This window comes from Bufo gargarizans, chromosome 9, assembly GCF_014858855.1.
Source record: "Bufo gargarizans isolate SCDJY-AF-19 chromosome 9, ASM1485885v1, whole genome shotgun sequence".
NCBI lineage: Eukaryota > Metazoa > Chordata > Amphibia > Anura > Bufonidae > Bufo > Bufo gargarizans.
This window is the reverse complement of record NC_058088.1, coordinates 22,020,864-22,037,022: the sequence shown is the minus strand read 5'-3', so window position 1 is coordinate 22,037,022 and position 16,159 is coordinate 22,020,864. Positions and strand designations below refer to the sequence as shown.

Here is a 16,159-nt window from a genome sequence, read left to right as displayed (position 1 = left end):
AGTTACCGGAAGTGAGGTAGAGGGGCGGGCTCTTGTATAAAAGGAGAGGCGCGTCACTTCCTTTTTCTCTCTTTCCCTGAAGCCGCCGCCATGGTGAGTGTTATAGCGGGGAAGGAGATGGGGTTACCGGCAATCTGGCGCCATCTGAGCTGGGGAGAGCTCGCCCGGCCGTGATGGCTGCTGATTTGTGTCCCTAGGGGTCCCGGTGACCCTTTTGTGGGGGTATTTTGGAGGGCAGTCCCGCTGGCAGGCCATTATAAGGGGTGACAGGTCCCAGTGTGCCGCCTGTTTATGTGGAAGTGCAGAAAGTGGGTATATCGGTAGGTACCGGTATGTAGTGTCCGGTCCCTGCCTGTATATAGGGCCCTGGACTTCAAATTTTTGGCGGGGAGCAAAAATAATGGGTCTATTGTACGTTATACTGGTTTTCTGGGCCCCTGCAGCTTTCTATGGAGTTTTGTTTAAATTCCTCCACATTTTCAGTGACTCTGCTTGCTGTCAGTGAATAGGAAGCTTAATGTTTCTGGAGTTTGTACGGTTGCTGTGAGCGTGTCTGTACAGGTTTATTGCCTCTGGATGTAAATATGGATGCTTTTGTTCACTGACAGCAAGCAGATGTGCTGAGAAGCATGTAAAAAAGGCCCACTTGGAGAATAACAACTCTTCCTATTTTCTTCTTCCTTTTAGTCGCTCGTAATCCCCGAGAAGTTCCAGCACATTCTGCGTGTCCTGAACACCAACATTGATGGGCGCAGGAAGATCGCCTTCGCCATCACCGCCATTAAGGTGAGTCGTAATTGCGCAGCTGGACACAGGGATGCAATGTCGACAACGCTCCGTATGTCCTAGGCTGGTAGCTGTAGTTCCACCTCAGTAACGTCATTCTCTCTCACAGGGTGTCGGACGTCGCTACGCTCACGTGGTCCTGCGTAAGGCTGACATTGACCTCTCAAAGCGTGCAGGAGAACTGACTGAGGATGAGGTGGGTGATGGGCCGGAGGGTGATTCTTCTCCCCACTCGGTCCGGGTCTGTGATTTAACATGTGATCTCCTGGCAGGTTGAGCGCGTGGTGACAATTATGCAGAATCCTCGTCAGTACAAGATCCCCGACTGGTTCCTGAACAGACAGAAGGACGTCAAGGACGGGAAATACAGCCAGGTGCGTGGTCTGGGGGGGGCGCGTTGTGGCACTCGGTGTGGGCATGACTGATCAGGGCAGCCACTTTCTCAACAGCGTCCCGCTAGGTTGGGAAGATTGACCTGTTTCCCAAAAAAGGGTTATCCTGTTACAGGAACTTATCCCCTATCCACAGCATTGCGGATAAGTTTCTGGGCTCCCTGCCGATCACAAGGATGGGGGTCCCTGTTCACCTCATTTGAATAGAGTTCCAGACAGGCCAGTAAGGTGAGCTGCTATTCCATTCAGCGCAATCGGATGCTGGAGATGGGTGGGCGCTCAATATCCACTGTCTCTGGCAGTCCCATAGAGTTGAATGGAAGGGCCCAGTTCTCATAATCACCAGGGGCCCCGGCAGTCAGATCCCTGCCAATCAGACTCTTCTCCTATCCAGAGTTTTGTTTTGGAACTAGCCTCCTAAGGCCTCATGCACACGACCGTATTTTGTGTCCGGACCTTTTTTTTTTTTTTTTTTGCTGATAGGATGCAGACCATTCATTTCAATGGGTCCGCAAAAAACATGGACAGCACACCGTGTGCTGTCCGCATCAGTATGTCTGTTCCGTTGCTCCGCAAAAAAAACCAGATGCCTTACGGAACGTCATCCCTTTTTTTGCGGACCACAAAACACATACGGTCGTGTGCATGTAGCCTAAAGAGAACCCGTCCCCTCTCCTGACATGTCGGTCTTGGTAACTACTTGCATTCCCCATGTAATAACTACTCCTGGAACATCTATTTTTAAGACCATATGTTCCATTCCGGTATTATTCCTGCCAGCAGTAAAGGGTACAGATGGGTGTTACCAGTACTGGTTGTGTCTGACTGTCCAATCATTGTTGGGGTGTCGCCCCAACTGGTTTACTACTGTAGCTTTACTGCAGACTGCTGGCAATTCATTCATAACTCTTGGCAGGGATAATAAAGGATCGGCACTACATGGCCATAAGTACAGAGGTTCCAGAATTGTTACGTGGGGTATGCAGGCAAGTCAGGAGAGGTGACGGCTCCCGGAGGCCAGTGGCCACTTATCCCTCTTTCCTTAATAATGGCACTCCTGTCGTTGAGTTGTCCATGGTTGATGGGTTATTTTATTTCGATGGTGGCTTTTGGCCGATCGCTTTTGTCTGTCACAGCAAGCACCAATTTAATGACTAAAGTGGTTAAAACCCATTTCCATACACCTACCAGGACTGGAGAGTATCTGGAGGACGTGTCCTGCATGACACAGAAAACTCTCATTGATGGGAATCTATGTGTAATACTTTACTTCCCCTGTGGAGGTGCTATAGGGAAAGTGAAGCCTTAAGGTGCGTTCACACGACCGTATAAATGGATCCACATCTGTTCCACAAATTTGCAGAACGGATGCCGACCCATTCATTTCAATGGGGTCACAAGATGCGTGCAGCGGATCGCGGACCCATTCACTTTAATGGGTCCAGGGTCAGTCTGTTTCGCAAAAAAGATAGGACATGTTCTATCTTTTTGTGGAATGGAATTTCGGGACGAAACCCCACGGCTGCACTCCGTAGTGCTCCCGTAGGGTTCCTTTCCTTGCTTCCGTCCTGCACCATTCCGCATCTACGGATTTGCGGTCCCATTGAGGTGAATGGGTCTGCATCCGAGATGCAGAATGCCCAAGGTACGGCGCCCGTGTATTGCAGATCCGCAAATGCGACCCCGCAATACGGCAACTGCGGCGCACACGTTTGTGTGCAGGAAGCCCTACTGTCAGGTTTTCTCACAGATCCCAGCTGATTGCTGAAGGTCCCAGCAGGGGAGACAATTTGTGATTAGCTTATTGTTAAGAGACCTTTAAATAGCCAACTCTGAAGCGGGCTCTGTGGTGAGGTCTGTCTGTACAGAGGCATAAAACAGTTTATATTATAGTGGGGGGGTTAGGTGCACCTCTACATGTGGCCCTGTTCTCCGCAGACCCCCTTATGGCAGTTACCATGGATTTCTGTGGCTTATAAGAGGAATGTGTTTTGGGGCTTGAACTGACTGTTCTGTTACTTTTAGGTCTTGGCCAACGGCCTTGATAACAAACTCCGTGAGGATCTGGAGAGGCTGAAGAAGATCAAGGCGCACAGAGGCCTGCGTCACTTCTGGGGGTGAGTGTCTGGTGCTTTAACACGGACTTGAGCGTTTACGGCTTTTTCTTCCATTGTCCTGTATCCGCTGGATTGCTTTTATTCTGGAGACGTCAGTCTTGCTGGATCTCTGGTGGGAAGGAGTCTTTAGTTCACACTTCAGTTCTGATCCAGCTTCTCGGCTGCAGTGCTATAAACAAGCCTCCTCCTTGCCATGACACTTGTGGATTTGGTACATCCGGTTTTGCTGCAGCCATCAGTTTGCATTTAGAGACCCAGATGGGGATTTAATGGGGTTTTCTAGTTATCCATAGGACAAGGATGGCAGGATAGAACTGGAATACCCTTTTAATTCAATTCTAGGGCATTATTAATGCATAGACCATATCAGGTCCTGGACATCTGCCCATCAGCTGTTGGGAGTGGTTGTTGTGCCTGGATGAGCTCTGCGGCCTCTTCACTACCAGGCAGTCAGGTACTGCGGCTCTGTCCTCCAAGTGAATGGGGAAAGGCTGCATATAGTAATGACTACATATACAGTGAGTTTAGATATGGTGCCGGCGCACGAGCTGAGCTCTATCATAGCCGTAGAGCTCCCAGTGATGATCGCTGCTGTGTTCTGGAGTTGGTCTCAAGGTTCTGCCTCTGACTACAACACATGCTGCCAGTTGTCTGGATCTGCTGGGATTTGTAACTGATTAGAGAACCCAAATTAAAGGGGTTGTGCAGCCATTTATTTTGCTCACTCATAAGGATGGCGGCTCCTTCATTTGCGGCTTGCAGGGGAGCGCTCCGTCTCTTACTATCTCGGCTGCGCAGCCTAGTATCTCCTCTTATAAGAGAACATGGCGTGTGCCGCACTCAGCGCCACTATGTTCTCTCCGGCCAGACAGTGGCGTCCCTCCCTCCTATGACACAGCTGCTGCTGAGCCCAATGAAAAGAGTGGGCTCTGAAGCTGCCCGCACCACTGCTACCAATGAATGGGCCACTAATTAAAGGAGGGAGGAGGGACGTGGGAGGGAATAAACTGTTGCGCCGTCTGAGCTAGTGAGCTTGGCGAATGGCAGCAGCCGCCGCCTCCTGAGTGTCCTCGGAGTCGGTGTGCACTGAGCAGCCAGGTACCCCAACCCCACACAGTGCAAGAGTAGCCGGCCTCAAAGTCAGGCAAAAAACATATGTACTGTCAGGCAGCCAGTAAGATTGGGGGTTAATGTGACTCATTAACCCCAATCTTGCCTCTGCCATGTTTTAAACATGATGGGGTCATTTATTTTTAATGTCAGGCTGGGCACCTGCTTTTGGACGTGACCCCCCCAAAGTACCATCCCACATATGAAAGCCCTGCTGGTGACAGATAAAGCCACAACTCAAATTGAGATGATTCTTACACATTAGGCTACTTTCACACTAGCGTTTTTGCTGGATCCGTTACTGATGATACAACCGCCTGTGTCCAATTAAACGGATCTGGTTGTAATATGTTTAATATATTTCTAACATAGCAAGGATGGATCTATCATGAACTCCATTGAAAATCAAAGGGGGAAGGATCAATTTCTGTTGTCAGAGAAAACTGATCTGTCCCCATTGACTTGCATTGGGGATCATGATGGATCTGTCTTGCTCCTCCTCCCAGGACAGAGAAAACCGTAGCGTGCTGCTGTTTTCTCTCTGTTCTGGGGAACCCACTGAACGGAACATGTTTTGGAGCATTCGGTTCAGTTTTGTCCCTATTGACAATGAAGGGGGACAAAACTACCTTTTTTTTTTTTTTTTTTTTTTTTTTTTTTTTTTTTTTTTTTTCTTGAGCCCCTATGACAGAACTCAATACCGAACAAACTTTAACGCTAGTGTGAAAGTAGCCTTAAAGAATTGCCTCGAATAGCAACAACTGAATACAAACCAGATTTGAAACACATTGTGAAAAACAAGAGTCTCACTAAATTTGTCTACATTACAGGTAGGAAAGGTGCTTTAAATACACTTAGGCTACTTTCACACTTGCGTTCGGAGCGGATCAGTCTGGTGTCTGCACAGACGGATCCGCTCCTATAATGCAAACGATGGGATCCGTTCAGAACGGATCTGTCTGCATTATCTTTCAGAAAAAAAAAATCTAAGTCTGAAAGTTAGTCAGACGGATCCGTCCAGACTTTACATTGAAAGCCAAAGGGGGACGGATCCGTTTTGAAATTGCACCATATTGTGTCAACTTCAAACGGATCGGTCCCCATTGACTTGCATTGTAAGTCTGGACGGATCCATTTGCCTCCGCACGGCCAGGCGGACACCCGAACGCTGCAAGCTGCGTTTGGGTGTCCGCCTGCTGAGCGGAGGCCAAACGGTGCCAGACTGAGGCATTCTGAGCGGATCCGCGTCCACTCAGAATGCATTGGGGCCGTATGGATGCGTTCGGGGCCGCTTGTGAGCCTTCAAACGGAACTCACAAGCGGAGCCCCGAACGCAAGTGTGAAAGTAGCCTTAAATGTTTCAAAACTCAATTGCAGTAATACTGTCATGTGCAGGCATATCTGTGTAACTGTATAGCTTGTGGCTCCTGGCAGTCATACCCGGGGGCCCAGCACCCCCGCCAATCAGCTGTTTGAAGAGGTGGCTTTCCATGTTCTGTGTCTTGGACGTACTCGTTCTAGTCACCTGAATGGAGGCAGTACTTATAATTAGTGTGAAGTCACAGCGCTGATCACTTGACGCCCGGTACGCCGGCAGTCAGATATTTACGGAGGATAGGTCATCAATATCTATCGCTGCGCAACCACCACTTTACTGTCTTGTAATGTGGAAATAGTGTCCTGGTTAAGAACACTGGTAGACTAAAAGCTGTCAGGAATTTAGTCACATTAATTGTTGTCCAATACCCCGTGCACTGCCACCTGGTGGCCTGTCAGTGCTGGTTCTAGTCATCAGATGACGGCCCCGGCTGATGAATCGGAGGAGCAGAACGTCCTGACTTCTCTTGCTGGTGGTCGTGGTCATGCACCTGCTTGGATCTGCTGTCTAACCCCCAGCTGATCTTTTTTGTCAGGAGTTACTTTTCTGTTGGAGATAATGGATCTTAATAGGAGGTGGTGGTCACCATCCTTCAGTGGTTGATTGTCCAGCGACTTTACCTTATCCCTTCATATTCTGTAAACCAGAGGACAGTAACTGAGGAGAAACTGCTGGGGGTTGATGTCTTATTGTATTGTTCCTCAATAACGCACCACTTCTTCTCTCCTTACAGTCTGCGTGTGAGAGGACAGCACACAAAGACCACCGGCCGCCGTGGACGTACAGTTGGTGTGTCCAAGAAGAAGTAATCGCCCTGCCTGTGCTGTTAATAAAGTTCTGTATAAAACAAAGATCCGAGGCGTCATCTCGTTATTAGTAGAGGTTGTCATCTTCGTGGGACCCCTCGTGGAGTGTGGTTTCCTCCAGGAAAGGGGTCATCTGCTAATCGCTATCCTGGGTGAGGGGCTCTTCCTGCAGGTGGAGTGATCAGAGCATTTATTGGTACATATCTGATTAACCATCTAATGTGTATGGGGCCTCCCGACGTCGGGGAGATAAAGGTTGGCCAGTTGGCTTTCAGCCGCTGCTCCTTTAGTTTTTGTGGAGAGATTCACTGCTCCTGCGCTAGATTTTCTTCCTGTTTAGGATGCGTGCGTGCTCGGCCCAGTGTACATGTGTATGGAGCAAGAATGTGTGGTCTTCAGCCATAAGCAATGTGATTTCTGGGTCCCATGAACCAAATGAGAATCCTGGCTTGAATGATACATGGAAGATGGGGCACTCACTGGTGTAAATAGCCAGTTAAAGGGGTTGTCCAGGTTCAGAGCTGAACCCGGACATCCCTCCATTTTCACCCCAGCAGCCCCCCTGACATGAGCATCGGAGCAGTTCATGCTCCGATGCTCTCCTTTGCCCTGCGCTAAATCGCGCAGGGCAAAGGCATTTTTCTGAGTTCCGGTGACATACCGGGCTCTCTATGGGGCTGACAGGAACCCCGGTGACGTCACCGGCACTGATGGGCGGGATTTGGCTCTGCCCTAGCCAGTAAAACGGCTAGGGCAGAGCTAAAGCCCGCCCCTCAGAGCCGGTGACGTCACCGAACACACTGCTGGGCGGAAGTTACCGCCCGGCAGTGTGTTATTGTAAACACAAGAGCCCGTGCCCTGCGCGATCTAGCGCAGGGCACTGGAGCGCATCGGAGCATGAGATGCTCCGATGCCAGGCTCAGGAGGGCTGCCGGGGTGAAAATAAGGGTATGTCCGGGTTCAGCTCTGAACCCGGACAACCCCTTTAAAGGGGGGGGGGGAATGGGCCACATCTTATAAATGTACTGTTGTGGGCTCTTGGCTATTTTTTTAAAACACCCCCCCCCCCCCCAGCGTGCATTTATGCAATATGTTATCAATGTCCCAGATGGGAATACGCATTTAAAGGTGTTGTGACAGAATGGGGGGGGGGGGGTGGCAATCAGCTGCTCCCTTTGGAGGGAGTGCTGCAGTAACCAGCTCTGGTCACTACACGATGGATGGTGCACAGGAGCCGGCTACAGAAGCCGCGGAGTCTTATAAAATATACAGAGAGAAAACTTGGGTTGCATCTTACTATGAGCGCTGCTAGTCCGTTGTGAAGCGGGTTCAATTAACACTAAGCTAGTTAAATAGTTAACATGTTCAGTACCAGTACCTGGCTACTGTGGCTTAAATACCAGTGCTGTAGTACTACTGCTTGCTGATTTGGCGGGTGCAGGAGCTGCACCTGCCCGATCAGCTTCAGGGGTCCAGCTGTGACTGATAGCCGGACCCCTGCAGTATGTGTCATCTGTGATAACACCGATGCCATCGCCTTAACCCTAGATGTGCCTCGGTTAGCGTGGCATGTGCAATGTGTGGAGCAGGAGGGAGCACCTATCGGGTCCCTGTGATGGCAGCCCAATGCCATCCATGTCAGCCTGTGAGATCCGGCCCCCTGGATCTCACAGGCAGGAACCGGTAGGTGTATTGCAGTGAGTAATACACTTACTGCCAATGCATCACAATACAGAAGTATTGTAATTCATTATAAAGGGGATCTCAGACCCCCAAAAGTTGAAGTCCCAGAGTGGGACCAAAAAAAATTAAAGGGAACCTGTCACCAGGATTTGGGGTACAGAGCTGAGGACATGGGCTGCTAGATGGCCGCTAGCACATCTGCAATACCCAGTCCCCATAGCTCTGTGTGCTTTTATTGTGTAAAAAAAACTATTTGATACATATGCAAATTAACCTGAGATGAGTCCTGTCCCTGACTCATCTCACGTACAGGACTCATCTCAGGGTAATTTGCATATGTATCAAATCGTTTTTTTACACCATAAAAGCACACAGAGCTATGGGGACTGGGTATTGCGGATGTGCTAGCGGCCATCTAGCAACCCATGTCCTCAGCTCTATACACAAAATCCCGGTGACAAGTTCCCTTTAAAGGGAACCTGTCACCCAAAAATCGCCTATTAAGCTGTTTACAGTACCTTATAGTGCTGTATACTCGTTTCTTGATGCACTTTTTGTTCGTTTTCCCGCATGTCTGCTCATTCAGAAATCGTAGTTATATTCAGCTGCTGCCCCGTGCTTCAAGTCAGGCTTGAAGTCACGGGGGCAGCGGCGTCAGCGTCTTACATGGCCCTCTCCCCGCCCCCTGCCTCTGTTAAGACGCCGAGGCCGCTGCCCCCGTGACTTCAAGCCTGACTTGAAGCACGGGGCAGCAGCTGAATATAACTACGATTTCTGAATGAGCAGACATGCGGGAAAACGAACAAAAAGTGCATCAAGAAACGAGTATACAGCACTATAAGGTACTGTAAACAGCTTAATAGGCGATTTTTGGGTGACAGGTTCCCTTTAAGTTAAACCAAAAAATTAGTTTTCAAGTAAGTGTTTTGTTTTTACACATTAGGTATCGACCGGCTCTATAAAAAATATCACATGAACACTGTAAAAATAAATATAAAATTAGTGCAAAAAAAACATTTTCTTGCCTCACAAAGTAGAATACCAAGTGATCAGAGTCTTGGGCTACTTTCACACTTGCGGCAGAGAGATCCGGCAAAACGTATGCTGACTGATCAGTCTTAAAAATGCATTGAAATGCCAGATCCGTCTTTACGGTGTCATCCAGCAAAACTGGTCCGGTTTTATTTTTTTCACCTTTTTTTTTCGGTATGTGCAGACCGGACGGACGAATCCGGTATTTTGAATGCCGGATCTGGCATTCAGGCAAGTCTTCAGTTTTTTCTGCCGGAGATAAAACCGTAGCATACTACGGTTTTCTTTTTTGCCTGATCAGTCAAAAAGACTGAACTGAAGACATCCTGATGCATCCTGAACGGATTTCTCTCCTTTCAGAATGCATGGGGATAAAACTGATCAGTTATTTTCCGGTATAGAGCCCCTGTGACGGAACTCTATGCCGGAAAAGAAAAACACTAGTGTGAAAATACCCTTATGTACCCCAAAATTGTACCAATTAAATGTTCTCATACCACAAAAAAAAAGAGACCCTACCGAAGACCATCGCCGAAAAAAAAATGGCAAGACAAACAAGTTTTTATTTTGTTCAAAAATGTTTTCACTGTGTAAAAATAATACACATTGGACCAGATTTATCATTAGCTCAGGTCAGAATAATGGAGTGAAAAAGTCCCAAACGCTAAAACTGCGCACAAATTTGCGACTTTTTTCTGCTCTGCGCTATGCTCGCCAGTTTTCTGAAAGTGGGCGTGTTTTCTTATGTAAATAAATCTCTAAACAGATTTACTATTGGGACTATTAAAAAAAGTCGCAATTTCACTCCAGTGAGGACCACGCTTATCTTATGAGACTTTTTAATAGAACATGCGACTTTTTCATAAAAACGTGTGACTTTTTCGTAAAGATGTGAATTTTGTAAAGCTGCTTACTGACGGATAAACTGCTACCGTCAAACCACATTTATCACAGTCTTAAAGGGCCGATCATAAATCTGACTTTACCCATATGTTAAAGTGGAGTGAGCTGTCAGTCATGATAAATCTGGCCCATTGGGTATTGCCGCATCAATAAAAATATCACAAGAGATGTCTCCTCAGGTGAATGCTGTAAAAAAAAAAAAAAAAAAACAGCCGAAACAGTTTTTAATTTTTTTTTGTCACCTTGCCTCACAAAGTGTAATACCAAGGGATCAAAGTCTCATGTACCTCATCCTGCAAAAAATAAATGAGCCCCGACATAAGACAATCACTCAAAAAATGAAAACCAATCCATTAACATCTGAGCTGCAAAAGCCATATGGCACCTCTTCCATTCTGAATCCTGCCATGTGCCCACACAGCAGGTTTTCCACCACATATGGGGTGTTGAGGATAAAATGGGTAATGCATTATGGGGTACTTTTTCTCCTGTTACCCCATGTGAAAATGAAAAATTTGGGGCTAAAGCAACATTTTATTGGAAGAAATGAAACTTCTCTTTTTCACAGTTAAGTGTTTCCAAATTCCCTAACATTAGAGGAGTAAGTGCCCTGCCCCCCAATATATTCTTTAACCACTTCAGCCCCGCTAGGTGAAACCCCCTTCATGACCAGAGCACTTTTTACACTTCGGCACTACACTACTTTCACCGTTTATCGCTCGGTCATGCAACTTACCACCCAAATGAATTTTACCTCCTTTTCTTCTCACTAATGGAGCTTTCATTTGGTGGTATTTTATTGCTGCTGACATTTTTACTTTTTTTGTTATTAATCAAAATGTAACGATTTTTTTGCATTTTTCACTTTCAGCTGTAAAATTTAGCAAAAAAACCGACATCCATATATAAATTTTTCGCCAAATTTATTGTTCTACATGTCTTTGATAAAAAAAAAAATGTTTGGGCAAAAAAAAAAATGGTTTGGGTAAAAGTTATAGCATTTACAAACTATGGTACAAAAATGTGAATTTCCGCTTTTTGAAACAGCTCTGATTTTCTGAGCACCTGTCATGATTCCTGAGGTTCTACAACGCCCAGACAGTAGAAAAACCCCACAAATGACCCCATTTCGGAAAGTAGACACCCTAAGGTATTCGCTGATGGGCATAGTGAGTTCATAGAACTTTTTATTTTTTGTCACAAGTTAGCGGAAAATGATGATGATTTTTTATTTTATTTTTTTTTCTTACACAGTCTCATATTCCACTAACTTGCGACAAAAAATAAAAAATTCTAGGAACTCGCCATGCCCCTCACGGAATACCTTGGGGTGTCTTCTTTCCAAAATGGGGTCACTTGTGGCGTAGTTATACTGCCCTGGCAATTTAGGGGCCCATATGTGTGAGAAGTACTTTGCAATCAAAATCTGTAAAAAATGGCCTGCAAAATCTGAAAGGTGCACTTTGGAATATGTGCCCCTTTGCCCACCTTGGCAGCAAAAAAGTGTCACACATCTGGTATCGCCGTACTCAGGAGAAGTTGGGGAATGTGTTTTGGGGTGTCATTTTACATATAACCATGCTGGGTGAGAGAAATATCTTGGCAAAAGACAACTTTTCCCATTTTTTTATACAAAGTTGGCATTTGACCAAGATATTTTTCTCACCCAGCATGGGTATATGTAAAATGACACCCCAAAACACATTGCCCAACTTCTCCTGAGTACGGCGATACCAGATGTGTGACACTTTTTTGCAGCCTCGATGCGCAAAGGGGCCCAAATTCCTTTTAGGAGGGCATTTTTAGACATTTGGATCCCAGACTTCTTCTCACACTTTCGGGCCCCTAAAAAGCCAGGGCAGTATAAATACCCCACATGTGACCCCACTTTGGAAAGAAGACACCCCAAGGTATTCAATGAGGGGCCTGGCGAGTTCCTAGAAATTTTTTATTTTTTGCATAAGTTAGCGGAAATTGATTTTTTGGGTTTTTTTCTCACAAAGTCTCACTTTTTCCGCTAACTTAGGACAAAAATTTAAATCTTTCATGGACTCAATATGCCCCTCACGGAATACCTTGGGGTGTCTTCTTTCCGAAATGGGGTCACATGTGGGGTATTTATACTGCCCTGGCTTTTTAGGGGCCCTAAAGCGTGAGAAGAAGTCTGGAATATAAATGTCTAAAAATGTTTACGCATTTGGATTCCGTGAGGGGTATGGTGCGTCCATGTGAGATTTTATTTTTTGACACAAGTTAGTGGAATATGAGACTTAGTAAGAAAAAACAAAAACAAACAAAAAATTTCCGCTAACTTGTGCCAAAAAAAAATGTCTGAATGGAGCCTGACAGGGGGGTGATCAATGACAGGGGGGGTGATCACCCATATAGACTCCCGGATCACCCCCCTGTCATTGATCACCCCCCCTGTAAGGCTCCATTCAGACGTCCGCATGTCTTTTGTGGATCCGATCCATGGATCCGTAAAAAATCATGCGGACGTCTGAATGGAGCCTTACAGGGGGGTTATCAATGACAGGGGGTGATCAGGGTGATCACCCCCCTGTCACTGATCCCCCCCCCTGTAAGGCTCCATTCAGACATCCGCATGATTTTTTACGGATCCATGGATCGGATCCACAAAAGACATGCGGACGTCTGAATGGAGCCTTACAGGGGGGTTATCAATGACAGGGGGTGATCAGGGTGATCACCCCCCCCTGTAAGGCTCCATTCAGACATCCGCATGATTTTTTACGGATCCATGGATACATGGATCGGATCCACAAAACACATGCGGACGTCTGAATGGAGCCTTACAGGGGGGTGATCAGGGAGTGTATATGGGTGATCACCCGCCTGTCATTGATCACCCCCTGTAAGGCTCCATTCAGACGTCCGCATGTGTTTTGCGGATCCGATCCATGTATCCGTAAAAATCATGCGGACGTCTGAATGGAGCCTTACAGGAGGGTGATCAATGACAGGGGGGTGATCAATGACAGGGGGTGATCAGGGAGTGTATATGGGTGATCACCCCCCTGTCATTGATCACCCCCCTGTCATTGATCACCCCCCCTGTAAGGCTCCATTTAGACGTCCGTATGCGTTTTGCGGATCCGATCCATGTATCCATGGATCCGTAAAAATCATGCGGACGTCTGAATGGAGCCTTACAGGGGGGGTGATCAATGACAGGGGGTGATCAGGGAGTGTATATGGGTGATCACCCCCCTGTCATTGATCACCCCCCTGTAAGGCTCCATTTAGACGTCCGTATGCGTTTTGCGGATCCGATCCGTGGATCCGTAAAAATCATACGGACGTCTGAACGGAGCATGACAGGGGGGGTGATCAATGACAGGGGGGTGATCAGGGAGTTTATATTGGGTGATCAGGGGTTTATAAGGGGTTAATAAGTGACGGGGGGGGGGTGTAGTGTAGTGTAGTGTAGTGTGGTGTGGTGTTTGGTGCGACTGTACTCTGGTGGTCGATCCTAACAAAAGGGACCACCAGAGGACCAGGTAGGAGGTATATTAGACGCTGTTATGAAAACAGCGTCTAATATACCTGTTAGGGGTTAAAAAATTCGGATCTCCAGCCTGCCAGCGAACGATCGCCGCTGGCATGCTCGAGATCCACTCGCTTACCTTCCGTTCCTGTGAGCGCGCTCGCGCGTTCACAGGAAATCTCGCGTCTCGCGAGATGACGCGTATATGCGTGACTGTGCGCCAGCCTGCCACCTCCGGAACGCACATGTGCGTTAGGCGGTCCGGAGGTGGTTAAGGGGTGTAGTTTCTAAAATAGGGTCACTTTTTGAGGGTTTCCACTGTAGGGGATTGTCAGGGTTTCTTCAAATACAAAATGGTGCCTGGGGGGCGGAGCCTGACCGCAGAGGGAGATGGCTGCACGATTTAGCAGCGCCACACAGACACAGTGATAGCCTTGTCAGAAGCATCCACAACTTGATCAAAATCGGCAAAGAGAAGACAAGGGACCCTGCTGCTTCACTAACTGCCGCCAAACAGCAAGTAGATATGGAAAAATTCTTGCATAAAGCAACGGCTCCTCAACCACAACGCACATCCAAGATGGCGTGGCTTCAGATGTGGAGGGAGACTCTGACACAGATGTGGATAGCCTAAACCCACAGGGAAGTGATCTCGAGCCCATCACCAAGGCATTTCTAAAGAAAACGATCTTGCATGCCTTGTACCCTATGCTACAGGAATTTTCAGAGATTACGAAAGAGATCCAGACAATAGGACATAGGGTAGAGAAAGTAGTCGCTAGCTCCCTCGACTTCTGAGATCTGGCAGGACATATGGTAAGAGCCCAGGAGACACAGCTTAACAAAGCCTTCACCTCAAAAGAAGATATGGAGAATAGAAGTCGCTGCAAAAACATCCGAATCAAAGGACTGCCAGAGAAAGACGCCAGCGGTGCCTTGGAAGATGTGGGGCAGCGAATATTCACCTCTCTTCTAGGCCCAGAAAGAGCTACTTAGGATCATTATAGAGCGGATACACAGGGCCTTGTGTCCGACTCCCAAAGGAGGAGAGCAAGCTAGAGATGTTATATGCGGCTTACTTAGCTTTGTGGACACGGCCACCATTTTGAAAGCAAGCAGAGATAAACCTGACCTGCGTTACGACGATTATCAGATCCATCTATACCAAGATATCTCCCCTACCACATTAATGAAGAGACGCCTGCTCCGTCCTCTTCTACAGAAATGGAGGGAACTCCAGCTGCCCTACACATGGCCATACCCCTTTTGCATGGCGATGCATACAAGATGGCCGCCGGATCATCATCCACACACCCGACGACCTCAAAGAAGCGTAGGACCGCCTGGGAATACCCCCTATACTCGCACAATCTTGGTTGCCGATTCCACCAGATGTCTCCTTACCAGACCTACCACACATGGTGGACGGTGGTGTCGCGGGACCGACTCGTCCCCTTATACTGTTGCTCCCTTATGCTGCCTTCGCTTTGTATGGGGGAAGACCTTCTACAGGAGACTCCCCACCTACATGTTTTAGAGATACTAAGGGTTAATATGTAGATCAAGCATAATATACATGCTTATACTCTTATATTCATGGAGTAGACACGATGTGTCTCGGCTCAGGATGTTCTCCTCTTTCCTCTAAGTTTTCTTCCTTTCTATGCTCCTTCATCCCATTCCAACTTTACTTCTACCCTCCTGTTTATCTTGGCTGTATACTGTATTGCGTAGTTTATGTCACGAGACGCCACACTGCAGAATTGTTTGCGTACATGACATCTTATATTTGACCAGGTGGCGCACTATTTGCTTGCACTCTTTGTTATTGTTTGTGTTTCCCCGTTTACTATTTGCCTAATGCTTTGCCAGTTGAGTCCAGTAGTAGAGTAAACCACTCTCTTTATACCCAGATAGATGGCGGATCTTATAGTCGGCACATACAATGTCAGGGGGCTTAACGCACCTACTAAACAAAATCATGTAATGACGATACTAAAAAGGGATAGGCTGTCCGTGCTGATGTTCCAGGAACAGCACCTCAAAACACATAAAATACCGAAAATACCTACACACTACTTCTTGTCTTGGTTTCACCATCCAAGCGATGCCTCAGCTTCAACGGGGGTGTCCATTGCCTTTCACAGAGATGTCCCCTTTACTTACATATCAAAATACCAAGATTCAGATGGTCGCGCTCTTTTCTTAAAAGTTAGAATAGGTAATACGACATACACATTTGCAAATATCTATGCCCGAAATACTTCTCAGGTTTCTTGGATACTGGGCAAATTGAAAGACCTGCAGGCATTCGCAGAAGGGCCTATCTTACGGTGGGACCTCCACTTTATGACTAATTTTAAGTTTTATATTATTTTTATGACCATAATTAATCATTCTTAATTGAATTATTACCGCCCGACAGTACTGGAGGGGGGATAACA

At 47.1% G+C, this 16,159-nt stretch overlaps 1 protein-coding gene across 1 annotated transcript; it reads left to right on the top strand.

Moving 5' to 3' along the window:
• Window positions 1-30: 30 nt before the first annotated feature.
• Window positions 31-6,636, top strand: RPS18 (ribosomal protein S18). Its single transcript, XM_044268676.1, has 6 exons — window positions 31-93; window positions 688-786; window positions 896-982; window positions 1,059-1,160; window positions 3,204-3,295; window positions 6,517-6,636. The coding sequence occupies exons 1-6, from the start codon at window positions 91-93 to the stop codon at window positions 6,590-6,592; spliced, it is 459 nt and encodes a 152-aa protein (XP_044124611.1). The 5' UTR covers window positions 31-90; the 3' UTR covers window positions 6,593-6,636.
• The last annotated feature ends 9,523 nt before the right edge of the window (window positions 6,637-16,159 follow it).